At 40.1% G+C, this 16,925-nt stretch overlaps 1 protein-coding gene across 4 annotated transcripts in view; it reads right to left on the minus strand.

Annotated features, from left to right (window-relative positions):
• The window catches only part of PRDM16 (PR/SET domain 16), a 495,474-nt gene that overhangs the window by 242,256 nt on the left and 236,293 nt on the right, over window positions 1–16,925 (minus strand). For all 4 annotated transcript variants that reach the window (XM_066607384.1, XM_066607383.1, XM_066607382.1 and 1 more), the window contains exon 3: window positions 10,413–10,463. In XM_066607384.1, the coding sequence (XP_066463481.1) occupies window positions 10,413–10,463 (51 nt within the window). The remainder of the gene's footprint in view (window positions 1–10,412; window positions 10,464–16,925) is intronic.

Raw genomic sequence — 16,925 nt, forward strand, 5'->3', positions numbered from 1 at the left:
GGCTTTAATTTTCTTTAAATCAGCCATAAAATATGCAGGCATGCATTACTTATGTGAGAAGAGCATTCATCCTTTTATTTTGTATGTATACCCATTAAATTGGAACTGCCATATTAAGCTTAAAAAGAGTAAAATGTACACATTTATTCTGGTTACAAAAAGAAAAATTGCCAGTAATTAAGTATTAAAAAACCTAAACCTTAAAAAAAAAAAACCTAAAGTGCACCACAGTTTGCAATCACACACAATGCATCACTTGTAGTTCTGCGCACAATATGCCATGACCTCCAAGATAGGATTTTCCTAATGTATCAACACTGTAAGATTGATCCCTGTGACTGCCATTTTTGCCTACCCACACGTATAGCACCCACCCACATAGATGCTCATAAAGGCTATGCCAAGTTGGGAACATCTATGGCTGTGTTTAGTACAGTGGAAAGCAATAAAAAAAATTGTACTGGTTGCAAAAGCAGCACAAGACCTGCCACGAAATAGAAGCAAGTTGTTTAGGTAATACATTTGCATAGAAGTGGATGCAGCTATACGCCCGATTCTTCTATGTCTGACAGGACCCAACGATCTCCCTCTACCACCTAAGAAGAACCAATCTTATAAATGGTACAACATATTGTAACTGAGGCATCCTGTTTCAGATTGCATTGATGCTCAGGAACTTTACGTCACACCTCTGGACTGTGGATGGTCCATAAAATATTACGCCCAATAACAATGCAGCAAAATCCAAGAAAGTTCAAAATTTGATCTAATTCCTTGTGTCATTTTCCACTTTCCCATTTCTTTATAACATGTAGGGGAGTGTTAAAAAAAATCTAACATCAAATGCACTTTGGTAAAATAACTAGAATAAAATAAAATTTTATATTAGTGTTCCATTTATAGTGCAGTTCAAGCATGCAATTATTTCTCAAACTGAGAATTTTTTTCTTTTGTGTTTTTGAACATAATTTCACTTGTGTTAGAATTTATATAAATTTAGACTTGCAAATGAATAATGAAATAATCCCCAAATTTACAGCACCGCCTATTGGAATGATAGCTACTCTACGAGTCAATATTCAACCTTTATGACTAGGGATATGAGCCTAACCTGAGTACCTACAGCTGTTTCAGGGTAATTGGCCCTCATTAGTGTATGGTAAGATCCTGGTCTGGCAAGGTGAAAAAAATAGAAAAAATGTTAAACTTAGAATGGAAAATTAAAATGTTTTATATGAAATTCACATAATCGTGAAACATTTAAATGTTGTTTTTTTGGTTTTTTTTTAAATCCGTCTTTGCTTAAATGGATGACACCCTTCTTAGCCTCTGACTGTGTGGTCCCCATAATTGCCCTAGAATAGACAGTTAACAGAAACTACCCTGCTCTTCTCTAACTAACTTCCTGACTCCTTACTGAAGTCTGAGCTGTGTCTCATCCAGCTCATAACTCATAAGTCTTGTAACTCCCACAGGGACCCATTCTTAAAGACCTGTCCACGTCCAGTGTTACCAGAGGCCATTTTTTGATGGCCCATATATAAATAGGAAATTGTGCACAGCCTGCAGGGACACTCCTTGGATATCATACACAAATAATCATTTTGCAAATTATCATAATTATCAATCAATCATCTCCTTGCAAACAATGTAATAGTGAGCTATCAGATGTCTGCTTTGACCTTAAGTATTACATATCTCATTTTAAATGACAGGAGATTAATAGTTTTAGTAATGCATATTTGAAAGTAACACAACACTATTATCTCATGCTGATATAGCCATGCAGGCACAGCATTAAAATTACATTTTTTACCCTTACATGTATCTGGGAGAAAGATTACCAATTGATGAGATCAGCCAGGAAATGTTAATATGGAAATAAGTCAAAAAGGACAAAAAAATAATAAATAACTAAATTCAGAAAAAACGCAACGAACGAAAAAGAAAAACGGTTTGCATAACGTTTTTATATCTTAAGTTACCAATACTTTAAACTACTAAATAGTAACAATGCAGAAGGCTGAAGACATAAAAATAAACAAATATACATTTTGACATCTATTTTCGTAAATACTGTAACAAAAATGTATGAAACATGAAACAATAGAAGAAACACACACTGGTATAAGAAGTGAATTTACAAGTAGACAATATCTAACTGTTTATTATTGCATTCAGAAGTTTAACTGCTTTTTTTTTAACCCCTTAATACCCACTAAGTGGATTCCTGTCCAGGAATACTAGACATTTAAAGCCCAATCTTTATTCTTCCCCCTTTTCTTTGTATCTTTGAAGATTTAACCAACTTGATTACATCTATTTGTTGTTGAGGGATAAATTCTGTTTCTGGTATGTTGAAAAATAATTGTAAAGCTGTTGGCCAATGTCTATCCTATTGGATTTTGATAAGAAGGCTATTCAGCTTTAATAATGTCCTCTATCCATTTCAGCTAGCTCTTAACATGTTTCTTTATTTGTCCCTAAAGCCTCTTCAGCAATGGCTTTTCATTACAAGTCTCTCAGCTGGCTCTCAAGAGAGACTGGGCCGACAAGAGTGATAGATAGATAGATAACTCTATAGATTATCTCACACAGATGTTTTTCCTCCAGTAGCCCCTAGGCTATTCCTTCTAAGTAAACAGAGACTAAATAGAGGGTCTACTGAAGAGAGAACTCTCCAAGGACCAGTGACACCAAAGCCAGCACAATTTAAAAGACTTCGGATGACTATAGTGCCATTATTTGACTCCAGCTTGGAATCAAAAACATTTATTCAAACTGGTTTTTAAAGGAAATGTGAAAGACACCAGTGTTTGCATCAGTATGTGCGGTGGATATAATATTGCACGCTTGCTGCAAGTCAAAAAATACAACGAAAGAAAAAAGGATTGTATAGCATTTCCCCCCCAAAAAGCACCTAATATAAAATGTATTTAATTTATATTATTTTTATATCGTTTTTAGAAATACATGCTTTTATATTGTCTTTATCAATATGTGATAGCACTTTATTAACCAGTAATGCAGTCACTATTGCTATGACTGTCTGAACAGTAATTTAGTTGGTGACTAATTGTTACTTGAAACGAATAACGTCAATTGGTGAATTGTACCTGTTTTCATAAAAGAATGTGTGCATTTTTATAAGAATATCTTTCAAGTGGTCCATAATGTAGACTGAGGCCTCCCTCACACAGATGTTTTTTTTTTTACAGTGTTTAGTGCTGCCTTTTTAGCGTTGCGCTAAACTCTGTACAACGCTCCCATTAATTTCAATAGGGCTGTTCACACGAGCGACACAACGCAGTGTCAAAACGCTGCGCTTTGACAGCAATGATATCCAATCTTTGGCCATTTTCAGCCTTGCGTCGCCAATTGAAATGTATGGGCAGCGTTAGCAACACTGCTGAAAATGCAGCACAACTTGGTGCTGCATTTTGGGCAGTGATCAATGCAGCGCTAGCTGCATTACCAAAAAAAAAAGTTATACTCACCTAGCTGGCACTGTCCGGGTCCCTGGCGCTGCTTTCCCAGGCTCCAGATACTTGTCAGAGGATCTTTTGCTAGTAATAGGGTTTGAAGACCCCGCCTCCAGCAAGAGATTGCTCTGATTGGCTAATCCAGCGCCAATCACAGCCAGCGCTGGATGCACCAATCACAGCCATTAAATGAATGAATGAATGAATGGCTCACGGCTCAGCCAATAAGAGCAATCTCTTGCTGGAGGTGTGGTTTTGAAACCCCGTTACCAACAAGAGATGCTTTGCAGGCATAGATGGACGGCGCCTACTAGGTGAGTATTTGTATTCTTTTTCCAGCTTCCTTGGCTGTGTTATCAGCTGTGCTTAAAACGCAGACAAAACACTGGTAGAACGCATGCCAGTGCTGCTGAAAAATGCTGCTTTTAGTGCAAACGCCTGTGCGAGGGAAGCCTAAATTAACAGATTTACAGAAAAGGACATCTGCAATAAGTATTTGTATTAAGAGCACACATATAACATGGAGCTACAATGCTACATTCTGCATTGCTTTGGCTATAGGCTTCAAATATGTGTGTATACATCATGCCATTCCCCCATTTAACATGATGGGTACTACATGTCAATACACATTTTTGTAATGAATCTTATGAGAGTAAAGGGGTATTTTCCTGTATCATGTAATTAATAGCTTCCTGCCTACATGTACATGTTTAGAAACATCATCTGGTATCAAAATATCCATCTGCAGCAACAGAGTGAATCAAACTACTAACGATGACCTGTCTGTCCGTACGTGAGTGAGTGTGTTTGTGAGTGACTTACATGATCACATGATGAGGGAGTTACATGTTTCGCACCTGATCACATTATGGTGACATCCTCACAGGTCCTGTACGCACACGGCTGCTGTCCAGCTAGGTGTTCATTAGTATTCCATAGCAACTGAGGTCACAGGGGGTTTGTAGTCCGCCCATAATCTGCACAAGGATGCACGACCTTTGATTATGTCCCAGTCATGTGATCAGGGGCAGAACATGTAAGTTATTCACTTGGAATGAGCGTCACAGTCATGTGATCAGGGGCGGAGCATGACGGTGACGTTACCATAGGTCCTTCAACTCCACTGCTGTGCTGCTTCTGATCCCTGTTGTATGGAATGAACAATGTATGTAGCAGTGCTGTGTGTGTGATGTGTGTAACACTGGTACTAAAATTTTCTAATAATTACTAGTACATAAGGAGAAGCGGGGAGGAGGGATATGCAGCTGCAGCTTTTCTCTCTTTTTCTGAGAAGCTGCATGCTATTGTCAAGGAATTGATGTGAATCCGTTGTGCCTCTAAACTGATTTGGTTTAGGGCTAGATTTGAGGGCTCCCGATGGGGGTCCCCAGCTTTTACTGTTTAGCCCCACCAATAAGGATCTGTTTTTTTCTGTGGGAAAAAAAAGTCTCAGTAAGGAGGCAGCTGATGCAACTTGTTCAAGTTTACCATATTAAGGCAGCAAAGGGTGTAAACAGAGACAAAGTTAAAAGAGCTGAGGTCAGGACAGGCGGAATTGTTATGTAACCGAGAAACAGCCCGAGGGTCAGGGCAGTAAATGTGGTCAAGAAACAAGACAAGGTCAAGAGTGGACGAACTCAGGAAAAGTCTGTTGAGACAAGCACAAATCAAAACAAGTAGAACAGACAGAACAGCTTATGTCTTTGCATGATAAAGAGGAGGCCTTAAATAGGGCAGGAACTGTCAGGATTGGCTAAAGATGGAAAAGCTGAGTGTACACTAGCTCTTTAAGAGGTGGACCAAGCGGGAAGGCTCTCTCTTTGGGAGAGAGGGAGAATGGAAGGCAGCACCTGCTGCAGGAGATAGGCAAGGAAGATGGGGACTGCAGCTGCTGGGTGGGAGGTAAGCAAAGTTAGCTGCTATGCCTTCAACACATGATAGCTGTGAGAGGGAACGAAGAGCAAAAGTAGGAAAAAATCTGCATGGTTTATAGTGCTGTGCATAGCACTATGTGATGTGAAGGAGGGAACTACAACAGTGTAGGACAAACATAACACTGCATCCAATTGAACCAAAATCTCCTTATTACTATTTCATTGCTTCTATGACTACATTGTTTCATATAGAGCCTCATATGTCTTAGGGCTCATGTCCACGGGGAAAATAGGATTTAGGATCCGCAGCGGATCTCCCGCGCGCGGATCCGCACCCCATAGGGATGCATTGACCACCCGCGGGTACATAAATACCTGCGGATCGTCAATAAAAGTGATTTAAAAAAAAATGGAGCATGAAAAAATCTGGACCATGCTCCATTTTCATGCGGGTCTCCCGCGGGGACGGCTCCCGCGGGCTTCTATTGAAGCCTATGGAAGCCGTCCGGATCCGCGGGAGACCTAAAATAGGAATTTAAAGCATTTACTCACCCGCAGCGGACCGCGAAGCTCTTCTCTTCCTCACCGCCGCATCTCCCTTGCTTCGGCTCGGCGGATGTGCCCGGCGCATGCGCGCGGCACGTTGACGACGTGCCGGCGACGTGCCGCCGGCGTCAGGAATTCATCCGCCGGTCGAAAATGAAGATCCGGCCGTGAGGAACAGCTGATCTTCGTCGCCCGCGCCGGATAGGTAAATTCTTTTAAATTCCTATTTTCGGCGCTCATGTCCGCGGGGCAGGAGGGACCCGCTGCAGATTCTACATGGAGAATCTGCAGCGGATCTGATTTTCCCCGTGGACATGAGGCCTAATATTGCAGTCCATAATGCAGATAGGCATTTGCATGAAGCACTACAAGAAATGCTATAAACAGGGCATAGAGGTGGTGTTACCATTTGGAACTACAACTCTATTACTGTGGCTCCTGCCTGTTAGGCCCCATTCACATGTTCAAGATTTGATGAGGATTTTTAGAAGCATACATCTGAACGGATATCCCGCATCATCAAGCCTGCTAATAATCTACATCCAATTCATGTCAATTAGATTTTTGTAAGCCCATTTACTTGCAGCAGAAAAAAAAATCTGTGTAGAATTTTGTCCGTATCACAGAGAAATATCATGCTACTACTTACGGATTCTGCACAATAAAACTGGGGATTTAGCTTGAATGCCATTCACTTCTATGGGAGTTATGAAAACAGTGTAGCACAGCCAACTTGACTGTTTCCATAATCCCAGTTACCTTTGGCAGATCGGTATTCTTATCTCAGCCATAGAGATGAGCGAGTATACTCGCTAAGGCACATTACTTGAGCGAGTAGTGCCTTAGCCGAGTATCTCCCCACTCGTATCTAAAGATTCGGGGGCCAGCAAGCGGCGGGGGAGAGCGGGGAGGAACGGAGGGGAGAGCTCACCCGCGCCGGTCCCTGAATCTTTAGAGACGAGCGGGGAGATGCTCGGCTAAGGCACTACTCGCTCGAGTAATGTGCCTTAGCGAGTGTACTCGCTCATCTCTACTCAGCCATAATTGCCTGAGATTGAAATAACCCTTTAAATAAATCTCTCGATAGAAGTATCTGTGCAACTTGTAAGAACTACAAATAACAGCACTCAATCTAAGTGCAATAACGGGAGTGACACAACTCATACAAAGTCCTAAAACTGCTAAAACAACAAAAACAAATGTTGGTAATAAAAACTAAAATTAAGTATCTGCTCCTCAGAACTGTTTTGTTAATTTTCTATTTAGTATTCATTATAATGATATAATTTGTATTACTGCGTGAGGACCAGCTCTGGATATCACACATCCTCTTCTATAAAACTGATGCAAGACAACTGTTCCCTCCACGTACTTGAACTCTTTACCTTACTGCTATGACCTCATTGACCCCCAACTATTAAAATGTCCAGCCCATCCCTAAATGAATTTATGACCTCATAAAGCCAAGCAACCATTACCAAACGTGTTTCAGTGCAAGACATATTTTCACTCAAGACTTGAACCTTCAAGACTTCTAAAGGGACCTTTCACACAGGCAGTATTTTCCACATTCGGCGGATTTCGATGCGGAATGAAAATAGCTTAAATCAGCCTGTAATTCTGCATCAAAATCCACAGTTAGCAGTTACACCTGCTGTGTCTCAGCAGAAGTATTCTGCCCATGTGAAAGGTAATCCTAAGGGGTGGAATATTTCTGCAAAACATACCTAGATACGCAGAAAATTCTGCACCAAAATCTGCCTATTTTCCATTTGGCATTTAAAATAACATATTGGGTGTATACTTCAAAAATAAGATGCAGTGAAATAATATAAACTGTCAAAAGTATATGCCGAATATAGAATAAATATCAGTTGTATGTGGTCTTTTATGACTTTAGGTGGTTGAAACAATGAAGGTAGATTTCTCTGAATATCTACAAATGTAAGAGCAATTGAATGGCTGAAAGACTCCACAGCTTTGGAAGCTCCTAAATAATTGAGTTGTATGGTAATGAAGATCTGTCGTACTGCCACCTTGTTGATGCGTCTCAAAAGACAAAAAGATCCCACTGAGTCACAGAAAGCATGGAGTGAGTTATGGCGGTTCCGAAGGTAAAAAGGTCATCCCTATAGACATTGGTCTTTCGAGAAGGTCACTACTTGGTCACAAAACGTTTTTTTTTTTGTTTCTTGCGTATTAATATAGGTTTCTTCTTTGTATCCAAATTCTTTGCAGTTATATTGTTATAGTCAAAGCCAAAAAGTCTCCACAATTCATCTACAATTACAGTTCAGATGTGTTTCATATTCATATAAAAGGAAAACCAAAAAAAATGTCGTCAATGCAAAGTCTCAAGCTACAGCTCCTAATAAAAAAATAACATTCATTACAATAGTTTATATAACTTTACATTAGGAAATAAACACAATCAGACACACATCGGGAGACATCAATCTGTAGTCATTTAATGCCTCAGATTTACTATTGGAAAGCGCATATATTTTAAGTACGGTACAGTCCCTCCTCACCAGCACCGCACGACTGCCAAGTGATGTCATTTCTAAAACATTTACATTCATGTAAATCGCAGCCTTAGAGATGTTGATTAAGACAGTTTGAGCTTTCTGTAAAGTCTACAGAGGGTAATAAGGTTGTACATAGCCAATATTACTAGATATTGGTGACTTGCCTTAAATTAAAAATTTGGGGAGGTTAATAAAAGACAAAAAGTAACCTTATGCTCATTTTCTTTCCCTGGGAACTTGATTTGAGTTTTTTTTAACGTATCACAAGAGCAGATCTTTATACATTGATCTTCCTTAGATGTACTTTATAATCATAAGTTACGGGGTATATTTGTGCTGATGGACAGCCTCAGAGGCGTAACTTGAAGCTCCTGGGCCCCTATGCAAAATCTGTAACAGGGCCCCCAACTATAATGCTTTATTCATAGTACTGGGCTCCCTATATGGAGAAGAGAGGCCTTATGGGCCCCCTAAGGGTCCTGGGCCCGGGTGCAACTGCATCCCCTGCATCTTCTATAGTTACGCCCCTGGACAGCCTAGAAATTAGTGTGCACTTCCCTTCTTTGAACCCTCCCTGCAGGTGAAATTGTACCCACTAATTCATATTTAAACCTTGTATGATTGGTAGGTGTCCAATTATTAGATTCTTAACCATCAGAAGAATGAAGGTTGCAGTCACTCTTGTCCAGTTTGGTATTACAGGTTAGCCTTATCCATTTGAATGGGACTGAGCTTCCATAAAACATACCATCTGCTTGAGAGCAGCACCGCAGTGTCTAGAAAATATATGAAGGTTCCAACCACCGCTGATCAAGCAAGTGGCATACCCTTAGGTAGTGGCCTCAACCAATGGCTGTTACCACTTGCAGTGTGGCTCGCCATGGGAGTTCTGCATTAAGATGCCATGTATAGGTATTTGACATTATTGCAGGCATCCTAACCACCAAACAGTGCCAATTTAGATGGCATAATACTAGGTATCAAATTTCACACTAATTTGTTAACGTTATTTATTGTTAACGATTACAAATTTCACAATATCTTGTTTCTTCACACTTAGGCTAGGGCTATGATGACTTTAGGTACATGGCAAAAAACTGCACTATCACCCTGCTACATCTCGTTCTAATGTAGGTGAATGCAGTCATGTTGCAAGTTGTCATAACCCGACGATCACAGGAAATCCATAAAGTTTGCATTTCTTAAGATTGGCTGGTTGCGGCACTTGCGAGTCACAACACAACTGTATTTACGTTTCATTAAGATACAGTATAGGAAGGCCATAATGTCATCTTTGGCCGCACAATTGTTTTGTGGTCAAAGTTGCCATGTAGCCCTAGCTCAAAATTTTCTCTCTGCCCATTTTTGAGTTGAATGCAGCACTCGACCATCTCTCGAAGTTGGATGTGGCTCGCAGGTTGTAAAGGTTGGGGACTTTGGCCCTAGGATTATTTTATAGATTAAAAGAGTTAAAAAAACCCTTCACACAGGCGGTTTTGTCACGTATATGCAATGAAAGGAACCAATTTATTTCGATGGGTTCATTCACATGGGCATATTTTTCCTGTGCATTTCGGTCATGTAAAAAAAAAAACTAAAACGCAGCATGTTCTATTTTCTTCTTATAGAAGTCAATGGGGATGCGCAAATGCTTGTGCAATATGCTAGGAGATGCGTGAAACACTGTGTAATTGCACAGGAAATAGAACACACCTGGAACAATGTGTGAAGAAGATCTATCATTCTATAAAGCACCAAGGACACTTCGCTTAGGGAATCAGTCAAGATCAAGAGATGGGTTTGGCAACTAATTTGAAACTTCTGGAACCTGTATGCATACGTAGAGTATATGTACACACATAGATACAGACCGTGCAGAACAATACAAGTCAGTGATAAAATAAGAGGATTGCTCATTAAACAGTGGCTTGAATCCATGGCGCATTTAGTTACAGTAAAGAATGAAGGCTATTTCCTACCTTTCTTAGACTGTCGTCTTGTGACGTTACTTCGGAATCAGGTAAAATTTGCTGTGAAGGAAAAAAAAAATTAGTGTCTTAAAACTTTAAATGAATCATCTGTATTACATGAAAAACAAAAAAAAAGAATATTAAAATCATAAATGACCATACAATTAATAATGAACTATGGTGTGTTAAAGGCTTAACTTATTTAGTTAATACCGTTGCCTAGTCGGAAAACGCTCAAGACGACCAAATTATTATTATTGCTATTATTTTTGGATTATTTTCGGTGAGCTCAGCCAATGAATCGAATCTCATTGACATTTCAGGTGAGTGATACAGTATTTCAACATGGAGATTTACAATGTATTGTGACTGTCAGCATATTTATGATTTCCAATCCATTTAATGGATTCATTGATTTGGCCAATGTATCTTGCCGCATATTCATTGGATCTATATCACTTAGTGTTATACATCTGAATTCAATATCTGCTTCTTTGTGCTTAATTAACCCCTTAGTATGTTGCAGCTCGAATGCACTTAGCATGAGCCACCATACTATTACAGTGTAGTTATGGCATGGGCTCAGAAGCTGTGCCCACACCATCACTTGTAGATGGCGGCTGTATTATATAGCTAGTACCATGTACTAATGGCTAGGATCGGTGATAACTCTGATCCAGGACGTTTAACCCCTTAGATGCTGACCACGGCATCTAAGTGATTAACAGATTAATCTGGCACCCAATGGATAATCAGACTATTGGATCTTCGAGAGTATTGGTCATCAAATATGAATTCAATAGTCCAGAAAGCAGAGGAATGGTACAGTGTCTTGTATGCTGACACAGGAATTGAATTATCTATATGATCCTGAATTACAACCTGTATTATAGTCCAGAGCCACATTCACAGTTATAACTGCCTCAAAGCTGAAATCTTCCAATAAACCCTGCTGGCCTAAGGACTTTTATCTGGAGATTTGCCTTCTGGGCATTGCAGTCACAAACACAGTACAGTAGCCTGAAAGGAAAATCTACCATGCTGCATTAGCAGAGCTCAGCTAAACAGATAGGGGTGTGCCTGTTGATAAGCTTGCTGACTGTTTCCAATAACAACTAGCAGAATGATGAATACAGTATACAACAGAGGAACATACCCTATGAAAAAGGTGTATGACAGAAGGAAGGAGCTAACAAATTAAATCTGTAGGAAGGTGGACATGCACTCTATAGGCAGCTTTCAGTACCAAAAACAGTAGGAACTGGTCAGAATATTTGGTTCAACATAAGCACAATGTAGTCATGGAAGCAACATAAGAATTAAACTCTTTTTTTTGTATTATTTGGTGATATGGTGATGCAATGGGCAATTGTAATCTTATAGACCATTATGCTTATGGGGTGTAAGTATCATAATATGTTTGCCTATATCTTTACACAACTGTAAAGTGGTTGTATGAGTTTCAAAAACTGACTGCAGGAATTGTCAAGAAATAAAAAAATTCTTACAGTTACTTTACATTTCTTAAACTCTGAGTCAACCCTTTTTAGAGGTTTGTACCCCTGAAACTTATCAGGGTGGCAAGAAGGTACATACCAGAAAGGCAGACCATGTGGCTGCTCCATGGTACTTGGACACAGGAGGCTGGACTAATTAGTCCTGTTCCTTTTCCTATTGGGTGACAGAGAGAGGCGCAGTACTCCCCTCTCCAGAAGAACTTCATTGTTAGCAAACAAGAGGATCGAAAATTGTCCCAAGGGTCATTCAAAAGGGATAGAGTGGGAAAAATACTACCAGATCTTTATGCGGCGACAACCAAGTAACATAACAGAGGATTTATGCTGCGCTTACACTGAACGACTATAGTTCAGAATATCATTCAAACAAGTAAAGCTGGATGATGATCATTCAGATTAAATGCGGGCCAAGGACTGAACGATTCTCCTTCGTCGTTGAATTCCAGCCGGCATAAAAATCAGCACCGGCTCGTTGACTTATTGCTGAACCGATTGGACAAATGAGAATCGTGAGATACTTGTCCCATGTAGAAGGGGTATTACTTTGATCTCTGCCATTGGGCCCCTCTTTTCTATGTATGCTACGGCAGGGTGGATGAGCGAAGGAAGGAGAGACGATACGACAGTAACACCATGCAAGTCATATAGGAAACAGTTTATACGTTAACATTCTTCAGCTGTAGTGGAAGTTGAATTTGATTATGTTACCGAGACAGATCAGGACCGTTTCATTTACATGGTAATGTTATCCCTCTTCTCTATTCGTCTAGATAAACTGTCAATGATAAAAAGAGCTGTGAGATTGTGCGGTTTGATGTGCACTTTTCGTGCATCAGATTTTTCGCAGGAGGAAAACAAAATAAACTCGATTCTCTTTTCTTATTTCCAATCTGCTAAGAAAGCTTTTACACTGTTTATACGACGTTAACACACATTTCTAAACACTTCCAAACATATACATTGTTTGTGAGCTTCATGTGTTTTAACTTAAAATCGGGTAAATGCCTAAATTCCTACTTTGTTTAATAGCTCCGCCCTCACTGGTCAGAAAATATGCAGCTTGTACCGGTCTCCAATGACATTTTCATCGAAATACATCTCTTTTAGCCTGTGTTACTAGAAAGTGCATATCTGTCCCATAAAATATACTGATAAAACATCTTACGGTGGGACATCACCAGCAGCTCTTAACAAAAAAACTAACATTTCACAGCTAAAACTATATAAAAAGTTGAGTAACTTATAAGTATGAAACAAAAATTCTGTTTCCAAGTGCAACTAGCTATGAAGATGAATATAGAAAATGGGATAAAATGCCTGAAAGTTATTGCAAAAAAATGTAACGAAAAGTAAGGTGGAAGGTTACAGCTGAAGCACGGTATGGGATAGGCCGAGGGGAAGATATAAAGAGAACAGCATGAGGAATGAGATCCAATGGCGCCATGATAATGCACTGCTGGTTGTAGGAGTTGCTGACATGAGGTACATACAGTTGAGAGAGGATGGGTCTGGACCACATGACTCTGATATCATTGTTTGCAAACCATTGTTAATGGACGTTTCACAAGGATGGAATTACTCTGTGCGGACATTTCTGCATCACAATATTATCCCGATGGGGCTGGAATTCCACACCTGTTAAAATCCGCACAGCTTCAAAACTGCAAGATTAAATTCCACAGCGGTATATCTGCATCTGTGCTACATCCTACGGACAATTCCATCCCATGTGAGAGGTCCCTAATTAAGAACAAAATGTTCCTCACCAGCATCAGCAGAAAGTGTGGTAGAGCTATTACACGCAACCTCCTTGGGTGAGACCAGAATACTTGCTCACTTCTTTGGTCTCCTCAATTTCCGCACTAGACCCACGAGTCCCTCCATATATTTTCTCTCACCGTTCTCATGAGAGGACCCTTCACACTCTGTCTCACACATCATATCTTAAAGAAAGGATACCTTTTTTATTAGCATAACAATAAAATAACAATTAGACTCGGAGTCCCTCTCATAAAGTTAGCGGTACCCCACTACACAGGCATTTGGCAAAGCTGAAAGGACTATAGCCTCATGTCCACGGGCAGGTTGGATTCAGTGTGCGGGAGCCCACAGCGTCCGAGGACCCTGCGTACCTTTGCGGGGAGATGATGGCTTCCACATGGACCTCTCCACTTCTGCATTATCTGTACTGTGGATGTTCTGCTTTCCCACGGGATCCACAGCCCGCAGTGGCAGCTGTGGGTGGTCTGCGGATTGGACGGCTTCCCTTGACTTTAATGGAAGCCGTCCATGCAGGAAATGCACAGAAATGGAGCATGTTGCAATTTTTTTCCAGACCAATGGGTCTGCAAAGCAAATTTGCATGCTTTAATTCATTAGCGGACGCCCATGCTTCTCTATGGATGGCTTGACTTGAGGATCTCCCACAGGGCTTCTGCAAATCAAATCCGCCCATGGATATTGGGCCTATATATCACACATACCTGCATGTTTGATTATAATCTAATGGAATAGCCTCATTCTGAGGAATCAGGGAGCAAGAGCCCATTGGGAGGACTTTAAGTGCCTGCTCTTCCGTCTAGTTAAAGTCTGGTCGGATATTGAACTGATGTCATGGAAAAGGAATCTTTTCTGGATAACCATTTTCTTTAAATTTCCCAGAATGCTATATTTATACAAAGAAGATAACATCCCCATTTAAAGGGTATTAGAAAATGTGTCTTTTAAGTTGCAGGACCCCATTATGTCACTAGATAATATGAGCTACCTTCTCTAACTAACACGAGAAGGAACTGCGTCTTGTGGAAGGGAAGCGCGCACACTCACTTTATAGTTTTCGTTGGGCATTCTCCTTCATTAGTTGAGTTTTAAGTTTCATACTGATTTAAGAATAGTGAATCTCTTGCAGCCCTTCCTATGACCTTTCTTTCCACAAGAAGCTTATGCTGAGCAAGTTTTAGTAGTTAGAGAAGAAAAGAACTTGCTCTCTGTCCCATTCAGTACTAGGAGCTCGCAGTTCATCCCCCCTCCCGAGTCAGATCCTTACAGGAGTTTGCATTGTTGTCAGTGACAAAATATAGCAGAAGCTTTTCAGGGAGTCAGTGTATAAAATTACAGCACCTTCTCTTTTATCTTTCCAAGTAATTAACATAATCATTGTTTAAATACTGTGTCAGGTGGGGTCAGTATTGGGCGGGGGCGGAGGGGGTGCACTGTAGATGATATCACCCTGTACAGTGTGATTATTCATGCTACTGGATAATCACAAAATTATATGTTAATAGAGGACTCTCTATTAAGCTTTCCACAGACAATTGATGACTATCACCCATAGAGTTGATTTCAGCAGGATCTGGTGACAGCTCCAAGGCCATAGCTGTGATATCAGCCAACCCCAGGGTGACCTATATTAATGCAAAAATAGCAATCCACTGAATTGGATTTCAATGGAGGGACACTTTTGTTTCATTTGAAATAAATGGGTGCAAAGTGGAAACCGTCAGCAAGAGATATTGTTCCCATTTCCCTACACTATGATCAATATAAGGACCCCAACAAAGAGAAAACACAGAGAAGGCAACGGTGCAGATTGTAGTAGTCTGATAAATAATAAGAAATGCAAGAAGATTTTGTTCCTCTCAACTGAAGAGGTTGTGATTGCCTGGGCACAACCCTGATCAATGCCTGATATATAGGGTGATACCCGCTAGTTGTCTTACCAGCTGCAAGCCATGATGTGTAGTCACAATCACTTCAACCTGCTTTGTAAAACATGGGCAAGTAGAGAAACACTCTGTGTGCTGCTGATGGAAGACCAACTGTAAGTGCTGCTGACACCAGGAGATTGAGCAAACAGAATTTATTGAACCGTCAGGGAAAATGATATAGTACATATGACGCGTTTCGAGCCAGCAGGGATCTTCATCAGGTACAAAATGTTTGCATAATCTAGTCTTGGGAGCTTTCAAAGTTGGTCTTCCATACAGAAGGGTCTCTACTTTGTATACTTGCCTATATCTCCCTGCCCTTGGCATGTCCATGTTCTTGCCTCCACTTCCACAGATCTAGCAATGTACATGTGGCCAGTTCACATCTCCTTGCGAATATGACCAAGCGGGTTGTACCATGAATCAAACCTATCTGTGTATGGAGTATACTGTACAATATCTCCACCATCTTGAATGCTTTCATCTTGACTGCAATTTAAACATTTCAAGTTGAAAGGGGGCCCCAACTGGTGATGTTTTAATCAATATATATATATATATACATATGATTACTCAGTATAGGTAAATGTATCTATGCAAAATAATTTCACATCAAGAAAGTCTGTAACCAAAATCTCAAGAATTTTGGAAATCATTAAATACAATTTCAGATATTGGAGGAAAGTCCGCAACTTTAATGGTATATAATTCTTTAAATGCACCAAATGTGGCGCTTCAATGTACCAATCATGTTTGCAAAGGATAAAAAATGTAAAAGCTCCCTGCAGTATGAAAATAAATCACTGGCAACACGTGACTGAAAAATAAGCTGTCCTTCCCTTGTGCTCTAATCCTAGTGCTGGATATACAAACATGGCACAGTGACATGCACTTGTGTCTTCCCACCTCACTATGTAAAGTTACACTTTTCACCTTGAGCTCCTGACACTCATTATACTTGGATGATTAATGACAGCTCCTCCTCAGCAGATCTTTCTCTTTCTCATACCTATAAGGACCAATAGATAAATGTTAAGTCCTTTCTCCCGAAACATGGAAAATGTTCCTATTTGATGCTTGAAGTGCAGTAGTCACCAACAGCTATTGGAAGGTTAAGCTGGACCCTCAATATGATGATGCATCCAACTAGTCTGTAGCAGAAAGGACAATCATAAGAACAGAGCAAAAATGTTTAATTGAAAATTATTAAACATGACCAATTATGTTTTAATGCCACAATAATAAGAGTAATCCCCATTGGCAGGAAAAGGGGTGAAAGTACGGCATGTCTGATATGT

This window comes from Eleutherodactylus coqui, chromosome 6 (genome assembly GCF_035609145.1).
Source record: "Eleutherodactylus coqui strain aEleCoq1 chromosome 6, aEleCoq1.hap1, whole genome shotgun sequence".
NCBI lineage: Eukaryota > Metazoa > Chordata > Amphibia > Anura > Eleutherodactylidae > Eleutherodactylus > Eleutherodactylus coqui.